We start from the raw sequence: 20245 nt of genomic DNA, 5'->3' as shown, positions 1-20245 counted from the left end.
GCATTAATAGGAGAAGACTGGAAGACTAGGCCATAAAGATGTAAAGCACTTTGTTACAATGCTGCTGTTACCTCTTGGAGAACTGTGTAGGATTTTGAGAGGAAATGAGAAGAACTTTAGGCCAATGACTCTTTTTCTCCTGTGTTGTCTTGAATTTCTCAGTTACTTTTAAAATCCAAAGGCTGTGCCCAAATGAGTGCTGGTCCTTTAGCAGGTGAAGTGCTTGAAGCAGCTCTCAGTGCTTTGGCACACTCAGTCTTGTTTCCATCGGTGCAGCACTGAATTAGCTCAGTGAAGCAATCATTAAAAGATGCACCAAGTTCAGATCTAGGAAAACAACTGGACAGCTCTAGTCACACTTCTGCTTTCAGTGTTAACATTACCAGTGTATCTTGACCTCAGAATCCTGCTGGCTCTGGTTGGGGTATTTACAGCGGGTAGCTCAGCCCTCTGCTGGCTCCATACAGCAATTACAGCTCCCCCAGCCAGCCCCCATGCCCAAGGGAACGCTTTACTTAGGGAATAATAGGATTTGGTTTAGAAATTTTCTTTAGATTCACACATGGGGTACCTGGCCCTCAACTGTGGCAGGACAAAACTGACATGGAGAAAGTTTGGGCTTTTTTTTTTTTTTTTTGTTTGTTTGTTTGTTTGTTTGTTTGTTTTTTTTTTTTTAACGACTGAAAACAATTTGTGAAGCCCAGCACTGTCTGGAACAGTCTTCTAGAATAATGCTTAAGATCATATCTTGTGAAATTAAAGTTCTTTTTAAAATGGCAATGATATTTTTTTAATGTGACCTACTTCATTTTTTCACATAGAGATCAATTACACATTTGAAGTGGAAAATGAGAGGCGGCAGCTGGGCCTGCCCTCCAGGGTGCGCTTCAATGACCACTCGTCTGATCAGTTCACTGCAAGTACAACCCTCAGGGGACAGAACTCATGGGAGTGTGTCACTACAAAGCTTATACTGCAGGTAAGGGAGAGTATTTTATTTATCTTCCATTTAGATCCACTTCATTTAGATCCACTCTTTTTTTGGCAGCCTCATGGAAGGAACCTTTGTATATAATTTTGTATTTAATTTCAAAGTCATATGCAATACAAAACTTCAAAAATAGAAACCCACCATAGTTTACTATTCTCTGCACACATGCTGCTTCCTCCTCTTGCCTTTCTTGCAAAGTATGGATGAAAACTGTAGGCACTGCAGCACACTCTGGAGGTCAGTAGAGCTGAACTAATTTAGAACAATAGAGAGCAACTAAGTGCCAAAAACGGAGAGCTGCTTCCAAAAGAAATAATTGTTACAGATTTTTATAGTGTGACTGTTCAGGAAGAGAATTTTAACCCATGGGTTTTGGAGTGGACAAAAGGGCAGGGCAAGAAAGCTTGGTGTGTGCTCCCTTGACTTGGCTTAATGGTGAGACAAATTGTCAGATTGGGAAACCAGAGGAAAAAAAGGACAATAGCACTGGGCTCTTTGTGTTCCTACATGTTTAGAAAATGCTGAATTTGTATATGGTACAAAAGCTCATCTTTGTGTTGTTTTTTTCTTCTCTGCACTGTACACTAATGATGTAATTTAAAATATTTTAACAGGAAAAAATTAAAGATAAGCTACGTCCCATTCCAATATCAGTCAGTGTTAAAATTGCTGGCCTGGAGTCACCATCCAAGAGAAAAGAGAGTGCACTTTCAGATCTTATACCAATTCTAAATTCAAATGAATCTGAAACAGAGACCACAAAAGTAAGCCTTTGGTATCACATACTCACAAAAATCTGTACTTGTACAAATAACTTAGTTTTAAAGACTGTAGAAAACTAAATTATGTCCAAAGGAAATAATTGGGGTGGCACTGGACATGTAACTATTGGATTATTATTTTATATTTTGTTCTGAACTTGTTACAACATGTTACAAACTATGTACCGTGTTCTTCTGCAACAAAAGTGAAGATGGTATATCTCCTCGGTTTCTTCCCTCCCCCCAATAAGTTTAGGAGGAAATGTACTTTTGATTAAAAATAGAAATTCATTGTCTCCTGTTGGGAACATTTGTCCAACGTAACAAGATAATGTATACTCTTAATTATTCCACTGTTAGGGTGCTGAAATGGCACTTGGGCAATGACTGCAGCAGTGACATAGACGGAGGGAATATCTCCGTTAAAAATTCTCATTTCCTCAATGCTTATTGGAGAATCAGACTTAAAGATGTATTTTTTTTTTGTATTTTCTCATAATAAGGGTATCTCTCATTTAGAATTATCCAACTCTGCTTTTTAGTCACATTTAAAGTTCTAAACTACCAGCATCAAGGGCTGTATCTCACAAAGCAAAACTCAACAGGCAAGAATTAAGTCAGGTTAAAATCTGAACTCTGTCCAAGAAAGTGCCTTGTGAGTTCCATGTAGATGCTTTATTCAGTGTGCTTCAGGAATCTGATTTTAAGCTACTGTTGTGTGTCAGGCAGTAAAATCGATTTGGTTTTATTTAGGTGGAGTTCTTAAAAGAAGGCTGTGGAGAAGACAATGAATGTCACAGCAACCTTAAGCTTCAGTACCGGTTTTGTACAAGAGAGGGAAATGAAGACAGGTTTACTTATTTACCACTGTAAGTCTCGATTCATGCACTTCTAAAGTTCAAATTATTAACAAGTCTTAAAAGAACTTTTAGGAGAGGATTTTGGGAAAGAGAGCAGCTCTTTTCTGTGTCTGGCAAACACAGCCCTTCGTAGTAGTATTGATTTGTCAGGGTGAGGAATGAGGGCAGAGGGGAAGAGCTTGAGAAGAAAAGTGGTTCAGAGTTGAATGGATACTAAGTGGCCACAATAGTGCAGGGGTGGGCTAAAAAAAAAAAAACAAGCCAATTTAATACCTGGAGAAATTATATTCTAAACCAGCCTTGCAGTACTTTATTGTGTGACACTGTTAATTATTTTGCAGATGAAACTTGACTGTATGACAATTGACAGAGTTTGCTCTTGTAGCCCAAGAGAAGTTGTTACAGAGAAATGCAGCGATGATTTAATTTTAACACATGCCCCAGCACCCTGCTGCATCCTTCCTTCCTGGAGGGCCAGTGAAATTAGAGCAGGGATAAAACAAACAAACAAATGTTTATCTACTGCCAGCAGTCAGACATTTTTAGCAGTGAGTGCCACACTCAGAAGCCAAACCCATGTATACTTTACAAGTATTAAGCAAGTCACTAGATTGGTTTGGAGAAAAGTCATCACTACATGAGTCAGATGCAAATGCTGGTTCAGAAATACTATAAACTCCTGATTACTTGAGGGATTTATTATCCTGTTCTTCCTCTTCACTGCTGGCCACTGTCAGATGAAATAATGGTGTGGGGGACAAAACCTATGACTATGCATGTTCACAGTTTTACTGTAATTCTCCCCCAGTATGAGGAAATTGTATTTGGGTAAACAATCATAAGAAGCAAACTTGCATACACATTTGTTTTTCTAATGCACAGAACCCTGTCCATTCTGTTTCTGTAGTGAAAAGGGCATGCCAGTGCTTGTTCTGAAAGACCAGAAAGATATTGCCCTGGAAATAACCGTGACAAACAATCCATCTGATGTAAAAAATCCACAAAAAGACGGTGAAGATGCATATGAAGCTAAACTAATTGCAACTTTTCCAGACAGCCTGACATACTCTGCATTCAGAGAGATGAGAGGTTATCCTGTAAGTATTTTTAAGAGAAAAACTACTGAAAATTTTGAAATATTTCCAGCATATTTTTACTTGTAAATGTGTTCTGTTTAATCAGGAGAAACAGCTAACATGTGGTGCTAACCAAAATGGTTCTCAAGCAGAGTGTGAACTTGGAAATCCTTTCAAAAGAAATTCTAATGTAAGTTGCACTTACTTTACTGTAGTTGTAAGATCTCGTTCTGACTGACTGCAGTCATCCAAAGGTCCTGTGTGTTGCAACTGGAAATTTGATTTGGATCTGTCTTTTTAACTCTAGAACTTAATACTGAAATGTTCCATAAAATTTCATGTATCAATATATCTTATAAAGAGCTCATGTATTTCCTTATCTTTTTTCTTGTTTAGGTAACCTTTTATCTGATCCTGAGTACCACTAAGGTCAATGTTGATACAACAGACTTAGACATTAACCTGAAGCTGGAAACGTAAGTTTTCTTCACGTGTCTGCACCTGCACTTTGCTTTGATATACAGTTGTAAACATTTTGAATTTATTTGTTTGACTCACTGAAGTAATTTAATAGTAGAGAGAAACCCACTAAATTTGTAAAATAAACACCATTGTTTCCTTTTCATTGTAGAACAAGCACTCAAGTTAATTTGACTCCAATTACAGCCAGTGCTAAAGTGGTTCTTGAATTGCTTTTATCACTCACTGGGTAAGTGTTGATAGCATGACAGATTGGGGGGTCTGGGGACAGTTGTGCTTCAGACTCATTAAAATCTGATTATTCTCCTTTCCCACCCCCACCTGAACAGAGTTGCTAAGCCTTCTCAGGTATATTTTGGAGGCAACATCATTGGTGAGAGTGCAATGAAATCTGAAGATGATATCGGAAACCTCATAGAGTATGAATTCAGAGTGAGTAATTTAGATTGATGCCAACAGCTGCTTTTAATCAAATGCACAGCTTCTTGCTTTATGCATATGAATACTAAAAAAGTTGCTATAATGAAATTTGCTTCCTTTGTCCCAAGATCCTAACTTCCTGTTCAGAACATGCAGTTTGACTGTGGGCTATAGCTTCTTTAGGTGTTGATATTTTATGATCATATTCTAAGAAAGTGGCCTAAGGCTGCCTGCACACTTTTTTTTGGGAGCAGTTCATGCACATTCAGTTGTATGGCATAAAAGCCCCTGCAGGGAGGGAACAAAGTTAAAGCAGAACATGCCTGGGGCCTGCTCAGGCTTGGCTGGTGCACACAGGCAGCAAGAGTGGGTTGAGCACAGAGCCAGCACAAGGAGGTGCTGCGAGAGCCCCTCTGAATGTGTGAGCTTATTTCACTGTCTTGGTCTTCTGCAGAATACAGCAAGGAGGAGACTATGAGAAATTAAAGTCCATCTCTGTCAATCGTTTACTTCTTTCTTTACCTGGTCCATGTATTATAGCAGCAGCAGTTAAAATATCTGATTTAAAACTTGCTAGCATGACCAGTAAAACTAATAAAGTAAAAAAAGAAGTTGGGAAAAAACTTTCAGACTTACAAGAGCAAGACCTTGTTCTCTGTGTCAGAGTTCATCAGAAACTTGCAGTTTGCCTCAGTTACGCAACGGACTGATTTGTTCACTCTAAATTTGAATTGTGGTTTCACGTGAAGATTAATTTCTGAAAATCAACCACTAAAAGTTCATGTTAGGGAATTCTAATCCTTCTATGTATTTACTTGCTCTCAAAGTATGCTAGTTTTAGTATATGCTTTGTCTTTGTACTATTTTGACTGCCTTTCATCTGATCTGACTTTCCTGTTAGCTGCATGCTTAAAGCTTGTCCAAAACAGTAATGTTTTCAGGAAGAAAATCCCTCTCAAAAGTATTTCACAGTTTAAAGAAGGTTTATTTTAACAGGTAACTAACTTGGGTAGACCACTGAAAACATTTGGCACTGCTTCCCTGGACATCCAGTGGCCAAAAGAAATTAGTAATGGCAAATGGCTGCTTTATTTGATGAAAATAGACTCCAAAGGCTTGGAAAAAGTCTCCTGTCAGCCCGAGAATGAAATCAACAGTTTGCATGTTGCGGTATGTTACCCTGTCTTCTGTCGGTGAATTGGTACAACATGGAAGCACCCCACAGCAAGTGGGAGTAAGGCATGAGAGCTTGCCTCTAGAAGGAGTTACTTTTTGTCTTAACTAGCTCACAAGCCCTATACCTGACCAGCCTATCAGGAGAATTCATAATAGCTAATGAGGCGGATATGCTAAAGGATAGATGCTATGACACGATGACACTGCTGACTCTTCTAACAAACTTCATCAGTATTATTGAAAACTGCTCAGTAATAGAAGCATCTGAGTTCTTACTCAAAAAACAACAAATAACTAATATCTTCCCAGCCTAGGGGCATTCCATGTCCTTTTTCTGAAGACAAGGGGCTTGAACCTAAATTTATTTTTTTACAACAATGATAATAAGAAGCAATTTTCATAGCCCTGGATTGTGCCTATCTAGCAAAATTTTTCCTAAAACTTAAGCTGCATTTTTTTCTTCTTCATATAATCTTAAGATTATATGGGAGGAATTTTTATTTTCTACCATTAAAACTGCATGCACGTAAACCTGTTTTTGTCAGATCATTGTATCAGTTAATATAACTTGAATTGAGTGTAATTAGTATACAGTTAAAAAAAACCTGCATCTACTGACCTTAGTACATTCTTACTCTTTTAACAGAGTACCATTAATACTCTTTATCTAGAAATAAAAATGGAAATAGCACTGAAAGCTTTATAAATCGAAACCTCCCTTTGCCCTATTAAAGAAAATAGTCTGTTGGCCTTTCTTTTGGTAATCTCAAATTTAATTCTTAGCAGTAAATGTAGGTAAGTAGGGCTATATAATGCTATCAGTCATGTGCTGATTTTGGAAGAAGAAAACACTGAGCTCTAGTTTCTCTGCTTGTATGAATTAAAAGATTCTTATGATAAACTGCTTTTTAGTTTTTTAACTTTTTTTTCTTTGTAGGAATCCTATAACTCAAGAAGAAAGCGTGAAGTTGCAGAGAAGCAGATTACAGATGGCCAGGCATTTTCCTTATTCTCAGAAAGAAAATACAAGACCTTGGTAAGGATATTGCAACAGCTGTATTCTTGTCAGATACCTTCCTCACTGCTCGAAAGAGGGCTTTTCTGAGTTTGGCAGAGTGAAAGAAATTTTCTCTTCTTTTTATCTTATATCCAAATATTGATGCTTTTAAAATTCAAGCATTTAGATCATCTACTGTGAGGAAGAACTAGGAAATAATATCTGCATAGTTACTTACCTTAAAATAAGCAAGTAATAACATCTTCATTGTATTTTCCCATTGCTATCAGTACAAACAGATAGTGATTCTTGCATGTAGGTATGATGCATATAATCCAGTTTTTAATCTCGGGGTGAGGTTTAAACAATTTGTGAAGATGTGATCTTACTTACATGTAGAAATCTGTATTTGCAGAGCTGCAATGTGAATGCACGCTGTGTGGATATAAAGTGTCCCCTGAAGGGTTTTGACAGCAAGGCATCTATTGTGCTGCGTTCCAGGCTGTGGAACAGCACCTTCTTAGAGGTAAGTCCTCTCACCTGGCCTTCTTGAAAGGTCACAGTTCTTTCCTGTTCTGTGTCTAATATTTGTGTTTTATTTTGGAACAGGAATACTCAAAAATGAATTACCTCGACATTCTTGTTAGGGCTTCTATCAGTGTTCCTGCTGCAGCTAAGAATGTTAAACTCACAAATGAAGTTGCTCAGGTAGGTTCAGTGTTTAATGCTAACCACATGTTATGGTTGTGGTTGTTCTACCTTATCTCCAAAGACCAGGAATAAAACAAATTTAAAACAAAACTAGCGAAAAAGTTTAACTTTCTAATTGAGTTTTGAATTATTGATCATTTTTACCTTTTAATGGGGTTGAAAAAATTCATTACCATATTCACATGATACCAGTGGGAGCTTTTTCTTTAAAAGCGTTTTGTAGAAGACATCTTGTTAGAGGAGAAGTAAGACTATATAAATTGCAGCTTTCTAATTAAACATGTAACTTCTAAAATACTCCTTCCACCTGCACATTTTCTGTCCCATAGGTGCGTGTTACTGTATTTCCTGCAAAACCAGTAGCCCTTTACACAGGAGTTCCATGGTGGATCATTGCAGTGGCTATCCTTGCTGGAATACTCATGCTTGCACTATTGGTATTCTTACTATGGAAGGTGAGCTTTTATTAATCTGGTTATTTTTTATTTTCGGGTCTCTAACTGACAAGATAGCAAACTAATTAAGTATTTGGGACTCAGGGCAAAACTGCACAAATCACACATTATCAGTTTCTCAGTTTTGCAACACTTGGAATTAAAATGGTTGTATGGGCAGACTTGTTACATAATTTTTCTATTTTCGCATCCTTAAAAGGAAGTATTTTGAGCTCCAGATGAAACTTGAGACAAATGTTCAGAGGCCATAGTTTGATACAGATAGATAGAGCCATTGGGAGCCTCTGCAGTTAGGTGTAAACCTTCATGTGAGCTATTTAGAAATGTTTTAGTTCTCATAACATCAGAAATACCATTAAACTGATAGTAGATGAAAATAACCAAAAGCACAGTATTAATATATAGCCATGTGTGCTAGTGAATTTCTTATTATTGCTTTTTTATATTAGAAACCTTAAATAAATAAAGAGGTATAACAAATGGTTAACTATTTGCAAAAGAAAAAGTCAAGTGTCTTTTTTTCTAATTACCTTTGTAAAAATGCCTGATATTTGTGGTCCCAGGTATAACAGAGCAATCCTTTCATTCTTAGTTTTTATAGGTTAGTAGTATTTGCTGTTATTAGATAGCAGAAGGTTATTTAAGGAAGAGGAGGTGAAGAATATCCTATCTGTCACTTTTTTCCCAGTGAAACTGCAGCAGTTAGCTTTGAGGAGCTATTTGCTGCAATTTGCTTCCCATAGGATAGCTGTGATTTCCTTATTTCCTAAAAAATGCCCAGCTGCTCCTGTAAATACTCCTGATGAATGAATACTGGGTGGGCTGTTAGGTTCTAGTGTTTTACTGTGCATGAAAATAACAAACATTTTTCACATGCACACACAGTGAAAAATACTGTTTTGATGACACAGACTGTGCTGTTCTACGAAGAACAAACATCATACTGGAAAGACAGATACATCATTGGTTTAAGACAAAAGCTTGTATTGAAGGGGCCAAAGCAGTAACTGGTTTTGTTCTACATCCTGGCGTTTTGTCTGTCCCATGCACAAGTCCACAAACAGCTTTCTGTATAGGGTTCTTTCTGCTCTTCACAGCCACCTTCACTCGCTATGGACATCTTTTATTGTAGCTTGTCTTAAAAGAACCCCAAACAGATTCTCTACAAATTTATCAAAATGCCTCTGATATAATATTCTCAGGTTACTCTGTTTATAAGTTATTTCATTCTGTTATTGTATAGATCAAGTTAGCCCAAGAAGTTCTCAGAGCTAGAAACAGCTCAGTTCTTGTGATGACTTTTTAATTTTTGGTTTTTTGGCCTGTGAAGGGATAATGGGAAGACAGTTGACAGACTTAAGTCAGTTTTAATAGGTTTGACTTCTTCCAGTCCACAAAAAATGACTAAATACCTTGCTTCCTTGTAGTGTGGTTTCTTCAAGAGAAATAAGAAAGATCATTACGATGCCACATATCACAAGGCTGAGATCCATGCTCAGCCATCTGATAAAGAGAGACTTACTTCTGATGCATAGTACTGATCTACTTCTGTAATTGGTAACTGATGATATTTTTTAATTTCTAGCTGTGGCACATGCTATGGTTGCAGTGGCTAACTGTGAAGCTTCTTCTGCATAAGTTTTATTAACTTTTGGATTTCAAGCTATTATACTTGCTTGCTCCTTCTGTTGATAGATTTTCAGCTTTTGGTGCATGTGAACACACAGAGGTTTACCCTGGTCTAAAATGCTTTTTTCTTTTTTCTTTTTTTAAAAACATGGTGATCTGTTGCAATGGGCTTCAGTATTTTTTTTAATTTATGCTTTACCATTACAAGTAAGTCTTTAAGCTTGCAAGGTGGGAATCAACACTGTAGAGTTAAGATGCAAAGATAAGACTGCAGCAACAATACATAAATTTGCTTTACTAACCTTTAGTGCATGCTGTACATGTTGCTTACATTGGAGAAGGGTTTTCATAATGAGAATTTATTTCTGTAGAAACATGTTTTTTACTTGAGTTCTAAGGTACTCCTCTAAGAACACACTTTGCTGAAGTTACAAGATGCATGATGATGATTTATACTTCCAGCAACCTTTATTCCACTTTTGTGCATGTACATTGTATCCATAAGTGTGCTTGGGATAAGGGAGCGGGGAGGAATTCTTAATTAATTATTTGAAAATAGTGTTTAATGAAACTGTGAGTTGGCTAATGATTTGGTCTTTGCTCACTGTAATTTTTTTTAAAATTCTTTGCTCACTGTAATTTTTTACAGTAATTCACTGTAATTTTCACAGTCTTTGCTCACTGTAATTTTTTTAAAATTCAGTTCTATATAAGTTCTAATATTAAGAAACCCCCAAACCATTGACCAAACAGAACCAAAAAATCCAGCACCCTAAATACTATGAAAGAAAACTTGCTTGCTTTAACATGTTCTTACCCCCAGCAGTATCTAATGACAGCTGGATGGCACAATGTCTCTTAACCTGAATCTTGATCCATAAGGATGATCAGAGATCCATCCAAAGGATGTAAAGCTGTGTGTGTACCAGTCGTTACCTTTGTATATTGTGGCCATTGCTCCCTTTTGCTTTGGAAATGAATTTTAGTCCATGCCTTGATATTCACAATCACTTTTTACAGCAGCTTTGAATGAAAAACTGCAGAGTGCAAAGAAGCTGTTACAGGTTTCATCCAGGGTGACTTTCCATGGCAAGCAAGACTCATGTTTCTAATACAGCATATGTGAAGTTAGTTCAGGTGACTGAAGTGGAAATGGTGCTTTGAAAACCAAGACCCTTAGGGTAACGTTTTTTGAATGTTCTGGAAATCTTTCTGTAGGTTCTTAAGGTAAATCATGTCATCATACAGGAAGACACTGAAGTACACACCTACCTTTGATTCAGGAGAAGCAGCTTTCCTGTGTGTAGCAGTAAATGTCCTCATTAGATGAATGAACAGCTTTGTACTGGAGGGAATCTTTTTAAGGTATTTGATTACCATGGATAGTCAGAGCATGCCCTTTGTCTTTAACTGCTGCTGAACAGCTAATGCAGACCTCCTGGCTCACATTTTTACAGCTAAATATGCTACATTTTTGGCCTACGTACTTTTGTTTTCAATTTTCTTATCTGCATATTTGTGTGAAGGAAGAATTTACTGCCTCTACAGGTGTAGTACTTTGGCAGCAACTTACACTAAACTGTTGTTTTCCTTGTGTGCGCAGTGCGGGTTCTTCCGGCGTTCCAGGTACGAAGACAGTGTCCCCCGCTATCACGCTGTAAGAATTCGAAAAGAGGAGCGACAGATCAAAGATGGGAAAAGCCAAGACCTTGAGACAAAACAGTGGTTCACCAAATGGAATGAAAATGAAAGTTATTCTTAGGCAAAAATGTTGTTTATCCACAAAGTTCAGATAGAGGTTAAGGTTTTCATTCATGGAACACGATGAGTTAGACCTGTGAACACTATATGCATTCACCGTTTGATTGTAGATATTACTACTTATATTGAAACTTTTATTTGCACAGTTAAAATGGCTTTAACAGACTTCATCTGCCTCATTTAATTTCCACACTGTCTCTTCATCCCCCTTAAATCTAACCCACGCTTCAGATAATATTTTGCTGATGTGGGGTCTTTTCTGCAAAATAAGCAAAACCACTACAGCAGACCTGATCCTCCTGTGATCCCGACTCTCTTCCTAGTTATTTAAGGCATGCATGATTAAGGTCAAGATGAGTTCTCCATTGTTCCCTCAATGCACAGTGCTTTATAAACACACAGTGGCCTTATAACACTTTGTTCAAGCATAACTGAAGACCTGCAAGTCTGCTTTAGTCATAATCTTTGCCTGCTGCAGTAGTTAGGGCTTAACAAAAAGCATCATCTTAAATTACACGTGCAATGGGTCATGTTGCTTGATTTTGGGCTCTTTTTTTTTAAGATCAGATTGTGTGATTCTTGCTCACAACAAATATACACAGGTTTTTTTTTTTTTTTTAAGAGGCTTGAATATTAGATGTATTTCCTGTATATATATATTTTAGTCATTTTTGTATTTATTTTTATTATAAATCATTGTCTTTGACTAATTGGTAGGCCGAAGACTACTGAATTTTTAAATCCACTGTTCTCGTTTTTGTGTTTCTGTGTTTGAACTTCAAATTATGAGACCTGAGGCTTTCACTGCATTTTAATAAATCACTGAAGGTGCCAATGCTTTCTAAAATGTAAATATTTATGCAAATGATGTGTATGGGTGCTTTCTTTTTCCTGATGCTTGTAACATCAGGTCCTGTAACATGATTTGTATATTACTGTGGACTGTTTAACAATTTGGACACCAAAGTGAAGTAATGTTTTAGATACCATTTTATCCTCACTGCAAGAAAGTGAAAAGTCCTTTGGAAACCTGTTTCCAGCTTCATAAGGACTTCCTGGTTGGCAGAAGGCCTTGACTACTGCAACTGTTGTATAGCACTTGGAGGCCGTAGATGCCTTACTTACATTAACTGTCAGGATCTGAGCTGATCCACGTCGAGACTACTGAATCATCTTGAATATCTGAATGTTGATAAAAGTAGAACCATGTTATTAGTAATCTGGTTATTGTAACATAACTGAGAAAATGATTTAAAGAGTTTACTTTTTTACCCATATTCTAAAGCCTTGGTACTATTTAAGAACAAAGATTTAGTTCACAGTTGTGTATGCCATGTGGAACAAAATTCTGCTCAAAGTATGCATGTTAATTGCTTGTACTATGAACTATGCAAAAACCTCTTGGTACTTTTTCCCCTCATAGGGTAAAAACCTGCTAGGAGGGCAGTTGTCAAATGTCTTATTTTTACTGCTAACTTTGAATGTACCTTCTTGGAAGGTGTGGTCACCTATAAAGTTACCTTTAGGGTTAACTAAGATGAGTCTATTAAACTAGATATTCTCAGTGTGTTATGACCCTGACTTTATGAACACTTACATAATAATTATGTATTAATATCTTTAGATATTAATACATAATTAATTATGTATTAATATCTTTTAGAATCCTAGCTTATCTGCTTAAAGGCTCAGCAGCATCAGAAGCCAGGCTAATCAGGGGCTAAGAAGCTTGAGAAATACCCCTGAGTATAAAATCAGATTGTGGCGCTCATCTAAGAACATGAATGTCTTAGCAGTGTTAAAGTTCTTTAAAAAGTAAGTCACGTCACTGGTATATTTTTATCTCAAACTTTTGTTATACCAGCTGAGAATGCTACATCATTCCATGATTAGAAATTACCTGTGGATATTTGTAAAGAAGTGTGAAATAAATTTTTTTAAATTAAAGATGGTCTTGGTAATAATGATTTTATCATACTTAACTGAGGTGGCCACAGTTAAGTTCCCTAGAAGAAGAGGCTGAAAGTGGCAGGCTTTAACAGGTTCTCTCTCAGCCTTGCCGTAGCTCTCGCTGCCCTGCACCATGCAAGGGGCAGATAAGGGGCAGCAGAGATAAGGCACAGTCTCAAACTCACACCTCTCTGTTGCTTGCTGCTGCTGCCAGCAGTGTAGGAGTCAGAGCCCCACATGCCAGCTCCCACCGGGACACGGCTCCCCTCTCCTCACTCAGTGCTTGCACTCATGCTGCCCCAGAGCCCTTCCATACAAGCAACCTCCTAAAAATCTTCTTAAATAGTGCCAGACGAGTATTTGAGTAAGTAGTGGAGATGGCTACATCCCCCAAAACTGGTCAAGGGTTTTGTATACCTATTTGTATTTATTTAGCAGTGGAAATTTGATATAACACAACTGCAGGGTAGTTTCAATTCCACCAAAAAAGCCCTATGGAAAAGCCAAAATTATGCAGGGAAAAAATCCCACCAAACCCAACAGACAAAATGTGGCTCCACCTCTAAAATGTTAGCCCTCACTGGATGCTTTTACTCATTGTTGCTGAAAGGCCTTTTGATGCAACAAAGCCCAAAGAAAACAGTTAGCTGGATATTTGCTAGGCCACTCCTTGTTGTTGAGGCCAAGAAGCTTCCAGAATTAGACCCAGAAAATGTCACTAGACCCTTCAGTGCATCTCAAAGACAAGAACTCAACCTGCTCTTATTAAGCAATTACTTTAAATGATGGCCACAAACATTTGTCTACAAGAAGACAAAATATCAACTGGCAGAAGTTAAGTAGCTGATCAGAGTAAGTTTTGAGCAAATCTATTACATTTGGCTTTATATGTATGCTCATATATACCATACACATAATAGTACTAGATGTAGTCTATACAATATATACAGTGGTACAGCACTCTAATGCTGTATGTGTACAAAACGTGATATATAAAACTTAGTGTTCACTATATATAGTGTATGTTTTATAGCTATACAAAAATATACAGACTCTAGATCATCCAAGGTACAGAAATAGAATGTTGGTAAACTGCAATACTTTCCATACGTTTAACTGTTGCAGCACAGCAGACACCTTATAAGAGAATATACCTTTCAATTTAAGGGACCACCACAGCTCAGTTCCAGTAGCCACCTGTCCATAAGAGTTATATGTGGAAAAAGGCAACAGACTGCTCAGTTGGACACAAATCAAGAATCAGTACATGAGGTAAAATGAAACTTCTGAAAGGGGCACTGAACCACCAATCCCCATAAAGCAGCCTTGTTGCAATGCTGATGATCATGGCTGCACTGTGTCTTCACAGACTGCACACAACCAGGGAGCTGCGCACGTTCAACAGCTGCAGTAACTTCTCCAAAGTTCACACAAAGCCAGTGTGTCAGCAGTTGGTCTGCAGAGACCAGGAGACCAAACTGTGACAAACAACCAGGCAACTGCAGCCAGTGCTCTGAGCCAGCCTGTGGACACGCTTGGACGTGCCTCAGCTGCCTCACCAGACAGCTCAGCTGGGTGGCACAGGAAGAGCACGAGAGTGTTTCCCTCTAGGGATTGTGGAAAAAACTAAACTGGTTGCTTTAGTTTTTTATTCCAGTCCTCAGATACCTTTCAATGTCTATCTTTCCAGGCCCCACAATCATAATTCATACTATACACCTTTTACAGGCTCATGAACCTTGCCAAGTCCTAACCTTGTAAGCCGTGTAAAAAAACCACCGCAAAACTCCTTATCCCAAAAGACTGCTGCTGTAACGGGCCTTAAACTCCAGCCAAGGTGTGACATTGTCACTATGAAGGAGTTGGGGACCTGCAGTTTACATTTTTCATACTGCAAGAAAGACCCCTTTCTTCCTTTTCTAGCTCTGCAAAACGTTTGTTTGCAAACAGCACCTTTTCAGTGCCCTACCTGCCTCAAATATCCCAGAAAACACAGAGAACAGATTTTTGCAAGAGGAGGTGTCCTTGCTGCTGCAGACCAAGATAAATCCCCCCTCATCACTGATACACAATGCCAACTATGTATTCTATCCCTCAATCCTAGTGTCTTGGGAGGATAGGAAAGGAAGGGACAGAGGAGTCAAATACTTTTGCTAGGAACATGTGAAATAATGCAACTGATAAGTTGATTAAAAGAAATGTTAGCAGGATACTGCTTGGTTTCTTGAAGTGGAGGGGTCCAACAGAGTACCCCAGTACAGAGCTGAGAAGAGCATCACTGCCAGCCTGCTTACAAGGCACTCTGCCCAATTCCAGTTTAGCAAGGAGGAACAACATGAAAACAGCCATCCTGGACCTGACCAGAGATCCACCCGGACCAGCAGTCCGCCTCTGACAGCTGCTGAGAGTCATCCACAATGTCCACAAAATCCTTTGCTGTTCCTGTTCCCCAAAAACATTAATGCTTAACTTCAGTAGCTCTGTAGTATATTTTTCCTGTATCCAAAAGACATCCATAGAATCCTAAGACTATCTCAAATTGGAAGAGCCCCATAAGGGTCATAGCTCCTCACAAAAAAGAGACCAAAGCCACACAAACCAATGTTACCCTAAGAATTTGTCTAGCATAGCAAAAGCTCAACTTACTGACAAAAACCTAAGGATGAAGACAAACCGAAGAGGAACAAACAATGTGCAGGTTAAGTGCACAAACTGGCTAGATGGGCCAGGTGACTGTGCAGGCATTGCAGCCAAGCATATAAACCACTGAAAGAAAAGAAAGAAATATTCTAAAGATACTCATACCTAGCAACTTAAGCTTTTTTCTTAATCTGAGCTGCACCTACTTTGGAGGACCTTAAGAAAAAGGAAAAAAGCACTAGTACATGCAGCAGCCAAGAACTGATGACTTCCAGTAACACCTTAACAAACAGGAAACTCTTTCTATGTAACACCCTGCAATATTAGAACTTGAAAAATAAATAAAATTGAAATTCAACTAAACATTGTGTTTTCAGTTCTTTTGAGGTCTGAATTGTTCTGTCCCATTTAAATTATTGATCCAGATGTATAAGAATTTCAACAACACCAATAAGCGTGAAAGGAGGAGGGAAAAATGCAAAATAATGAAAATAATACATTTCTCCTTTTTGGTTTGCATAAGAATTTACAGAAATTAGTATATTAGAGCTCTGGCCAGTGTCACACTGGATCACATCAGAGCAAGCCCCTAGAAAATCATCAATGAGAGAAACAGGTTTTAGGAGAGAAAAAGCATTCAAAATTTTCTCCAATATTCTAACAGAACATGTTTACATGGATCAGGATCTGATCAATTGTTTAAACAAGATGAAGAAACACCATTAGGTAAACAGAGAGGTTCTTCTCTGAAAACAGCATTTAAAGAATTATCCACCATTCTTTTATCTGCAGTTACTTCTGTGACTGCTCATCCTGCACAACTTTTTCGGAGAAAAGTGCTCTCTGTTTACGTGACTGTGTATGATCCCTAGCTTACAATGCACAATGATTTATTTAGCCTTTGGCAGCCTCTGCCACATCTTATGCCTGGGGACTGCTGTCCAAAGATAAGTTTAGGCAGAAGGCCAGTTTTTAAGGCATGTCTGTAAAGCTGAAACACCAAACAACACCACAGTAATATATACATCTAAAAGATGAAGCCAATCCAGAGCCATCATAAGAAATTGCAACAGTTTGCAAAGACTCCATGTACTGCTTGTAGACCCTGCTTTAAACTAGTGCTGGCTCACAGCTGAGAGGACATCATAAAATGGCTTTGAGCACAGCAATTCTCAAGTAGAAGTTCCAAACTACTACAAACTTGAGCAGCATGAGCTACTCCTTGGTGTTCCAGGAGGGGCCTACAAGCAGCAATGAGCAAAACCTGCCAACAAGCTGTATTTGTAGAAGCCTTGCAGAGACAGACAAGCTGTCTGTTTGCCCCATTACCCAGCACTCCCTGGCCAGAGCAGAACATGCCATTCACTTTGCAGCATAAAGATGAAGGTATGGTTGGATTACAAACCAGATGAAAAAAGCAGGCTAATCCTGCTTCATTCTCACATACTATTGGTGCAGTTCAGGAAACTGCATCTGGAGGCCGACTGAATCAAATGTTTTCTGTATTTCAATGCAACATTAGCAAGAAACAAGACAGCTGTAAATGGGAGGAATCCAACAAAGCACTGAAGGGATTAATGTGATTGCTGTATCAGAACTGCTCTAGTGGATGCCATAGGATATCCATCCCCTCTCTGATGTCTTAGATAAGTCACAGGTACCCAGGCAGGAAACCAATCAATATTGAAAAGTTGATTTAATAAATTTATGGGGCAAATACAAATATCCACAATAGAAAAAGCAAATGAATGCAGGGCATCATCCACTGTTAATATTGTTATTCTCTCTTTTCAGGAATGGCACTGGGAATCATAACCAGCACATCTCCACTGGAGATCAGGTTAGCCATCAAAAGATTGCTTATCTGTCTCACAGGAGCAACCACTGCCAGCATGAACCGAATTTGATTCACACACCAGCAAGTTCCCACAGGCTGGTGACTCTCACTTCTTTTCTTTATTTTAATCAATATGGTAACTATAGCATATTCCACACTATATATGTTTCTTCACTGTGGGTAAAATCTACTGTTAACAGTAATTGTAAGGGAAGGTCACGAGGGCACCTTGCCCACTGAAATGCTAAAGGTAAATTGGGATAATGCTTCTTATTGAACATTATTTCAGTATGTAGTGTGGAGAATAACTTGATGGATGGCACTGTCAAAGAGGCCTTCCTGATACATATTATTAACATTTAACAAAACCATAATAATTAGGTAACCAAAAATTTCTCTCCAATTTCAACTGGAACACAGCATTAACCTGTTTATAGGCAGAGAAGCAAGAGGTGACCACACAGTGGAGCACCTGAACTGACTTCAGACATGGGGAATTGTGATGGTGCATTCCCTCCCACACCTCCTCAGGCCTGCTCTATGATTTCAGGAGTTACCTCCCTCAGCTGCAGTGCTAATGAAACTGCACCACTGTTACCAGACTTTTCTCCCCCAAAATTTCCAGTACATTAAAACTTGGTTTACAGATAGGATGGAAATATATTTTTGACTAAAGCCAAGCATCTCCTGACCCAATAGAGAGCAGTACCAAGAGAGGCCCTCTGAACTCTCGCACACCCCAGCAGGCTGTGACCAGCACCTCTCCAGGCAGGACCACCTGGAGCTCATGAACCCTCAAGCCTGCCATACAGGGAAGACCAACCCCCTACAGCCCTCGAGGAGCAGCTCTTGCCCACTGAGAAATGTGAATGGATTTGAGGCATTCCACTGAACTCAAGGGGAACTTTTCAGAGTAACTTTGAACACAGGTATAGATATACAAAACACTGTGCCTGTGTGTGAATTACGGCCTATGCAGTAACTAACAAAGTGAATCTCGCCTTCAAACTCTGCTAGGGCACGAGGTTAAACTCACATAAAATACTAAATTATTAAAGCAGGTATGCTTATCAAAACAAAGGTAGAATTACTGAAAAATTCATATTATATGAAAGTAGCTAAAGTGCTTGCTTGGCATAGGTAGCTAAAATTGTCATAGCAAGCTGAGCTATATGGCTATATTGCATTAGTCAAAGATGGATCATAGTGAAACCTGGAACTAACAGCCTAAACATTGCTAATAGTTAGAATAGACAAAACTGTAATTTAAATATTACTCAAAAATTAATAGCTGGAGCAACCACATTATAATATGGACTACAGAACTGACTGAAATCACCACAGAAACAGACCTAAGAGGATGTGAAAATGACCACATGGCAAACACTCGGTAACAAAACAGCAAAGCAATGAAGGTCAAGAAGGGCCCAGACTCTATTATGGCTATTGATCCACACTGTTGTGTGCAGAGTTTAGATCGTAATAATAATTGCCCAGGGGTTTCTTTGTCTGGGGATCCCTCTTTTGAGACACCTAGCTCAAGCTATGAGGTATCAAAATTTATCTGTGCCGACAGAGCTATCTGATGGAGATGAGAGCTTAGTGTCAAAGATGTCTTTAACATCTATACTGCAGTAAGCTTATCAGAAATGCTTATAATCACTATTAATGGCCTTTTTTGTTAGTACTCTAGATATTTCTACGAGAGCAGGACAATAAACCATTCAATACACAGTCTGGTACCTCACATGTTGCATTTTAACAGGCAGTAAAGTGATTCACTGTGACACACAGTCCAAGTGCTCTTCTACCAACACAGACATATTGTGGTCACTGCCGACCGATCAGGAGTGTATCTGTAAAAGCAGAAGCCCTATTCTTCCCCTGTGGTTTTTGTTTCATTATCTTTTTCTCTGGTAACTGAAAGAAACCGCAGCCCACCAGCAGCCGGGCAGACACAGGTGCCACAGCGAGAAGACACACGGCTGTTTAAGCCCGGCCGATGCCCTCGGCTGAGGCTCTGCCCTCCCGCCGGCCCTTCTGTGACTTCTACAGTTCCCGTTCCGGCCCGCGGCTCACTCACACCGGGAGCCGAGCTCCCGCCGCCCGCCACGGCTCCATCCCAGGCCGAGGGAGAGCCCCGGGTGCGCTGAGCCCGCATGGCCGAGCTCCGGGCACCGCAGTGCCCAGCGAGAGCCGCTGGTGCGCGGGCATCCCTCGGCCTCGCTGCGGCCTCTGCGGTCCCGGCCCCCGCACCCACAGCCCTCACGGCTCCCCGCCTGTGGGCAGGGCGCACCCGCAGCCCCTCGCCGGGCAGGCGGCGGCACCGGCACCCGTAACGTCGCGTACCTGTGCGCGGCCGGGCTCCTCCGCGAAGCGAGCGTCGCCTCCTCCCGTCGGGCCCTCGAGGCGCCGGGGACAGCTGAGCGTTCCCCTGAGGGGCCGCCAGCCAGCTCCGGGCACCTCCGCCCCGCTCCCTCCGAGCCGCCCTCTCCCCCGCC

General features: G+C 39.5%; 1 protein-coding gene and 1 long non-coding RNA gene across 3 annotated transcripts in view; one reads left to right on the top strand and one right to left on the bottom strand.

Moving 5' to 3' along the window:
• The window catches only part of ITGA6 (integrin subunit alpha 6), a 38609-nt gene extending 25332 nt beyond the window's left edge, over positions 1 to 13277 (top strand). The window contains exons 12-26 of one of the 2 annotated variants that reach the window (XM_030952534.1): positions 822 to 979; positions 1606 to 1755; positions 2506 to 2621; positions 3520 to 3709; positions 3795 to 3878; positions 4085 to 4164; positions 4320 to 4397; positions 4498 to 4600; positions 5585 to 5758; positions 6702 to 6800; positions 7177 to 7287; positions 7371 to 7469; positions 7802 to 7927; positions 9355 to 9484; positions 11160 to 13277. In XM_030952534.1, coding sequence (XP_030808394.1) covers positions 822 to 979; positions 1606 to 1755; positions 2506 to 2621; positions 3520 to 3709; positions 3795 to 3878; positions 4085 to 4164; positions 4320 to 4397; positions 4498 to 4600; positions 5585 to 5758; positions 6702 to 6800; positions 7177 to 7287; positions 7371 to 7469; positions 7802 to 7927; positions 9355 to 9462 — 1676 coding nt within the window. In that variant the 3' untranslated portion in view covers positions 9463 to 9484; positions 11160 to 13277. The remainder of the gene's footprint in view (positions 1 to 821; positions 980 to 1605; positions 1756 to 2505; positions 2622 to 3519; positions 3710 to 3794; positions 3879 to 4084; positions 4165 to 4319; positions 4398 to 4497; positions 4601 to 5584; positions 5759 to 6701; positions 6801 to 7176; positions 7288 to 7370; positions 7470 to 7801; positions 7928 to 9354; positions 9485 to 11159) is intronic. The other variant, XM_030952533.1, reaches the window with a different exon arrangement.
• Positions 7787 to 20223, bottom strand: LOC115905848. Its single transcript, XR_004060885.1, has 3 exons — positions 20094 to 20223; positions 12443 to 12499; positions 7787 to 11211 (listed from the first exon to the last, which is right to left on the bottom strand). It is a non-coding gene; the product is annotated as an uncharacterized LOC115905848 (long non-coding RNA).
• Between the last annotated feature and the right edge of the window lie 22 nt (positions 20224 to 20245).

This window comes from Camarhynchus parvulus, chromosome 7, assembly GCF_901933205.1.
Source record: "Camarhynchus parvulus chromosome 7, STF_HiC, whole genome shotgun sequence".
Classification (NCBI taxonomy): Eukaryota; Metazoa; Chordata; class Aves; order Passeriformes; family Thraupidae; genus Camarhynchus; species Camarhynchus parvulus.
Note: the sequence above shows the minus strand (reverse complement) of the source record. Positions and strands in the feature narration are given on the sequence as shown.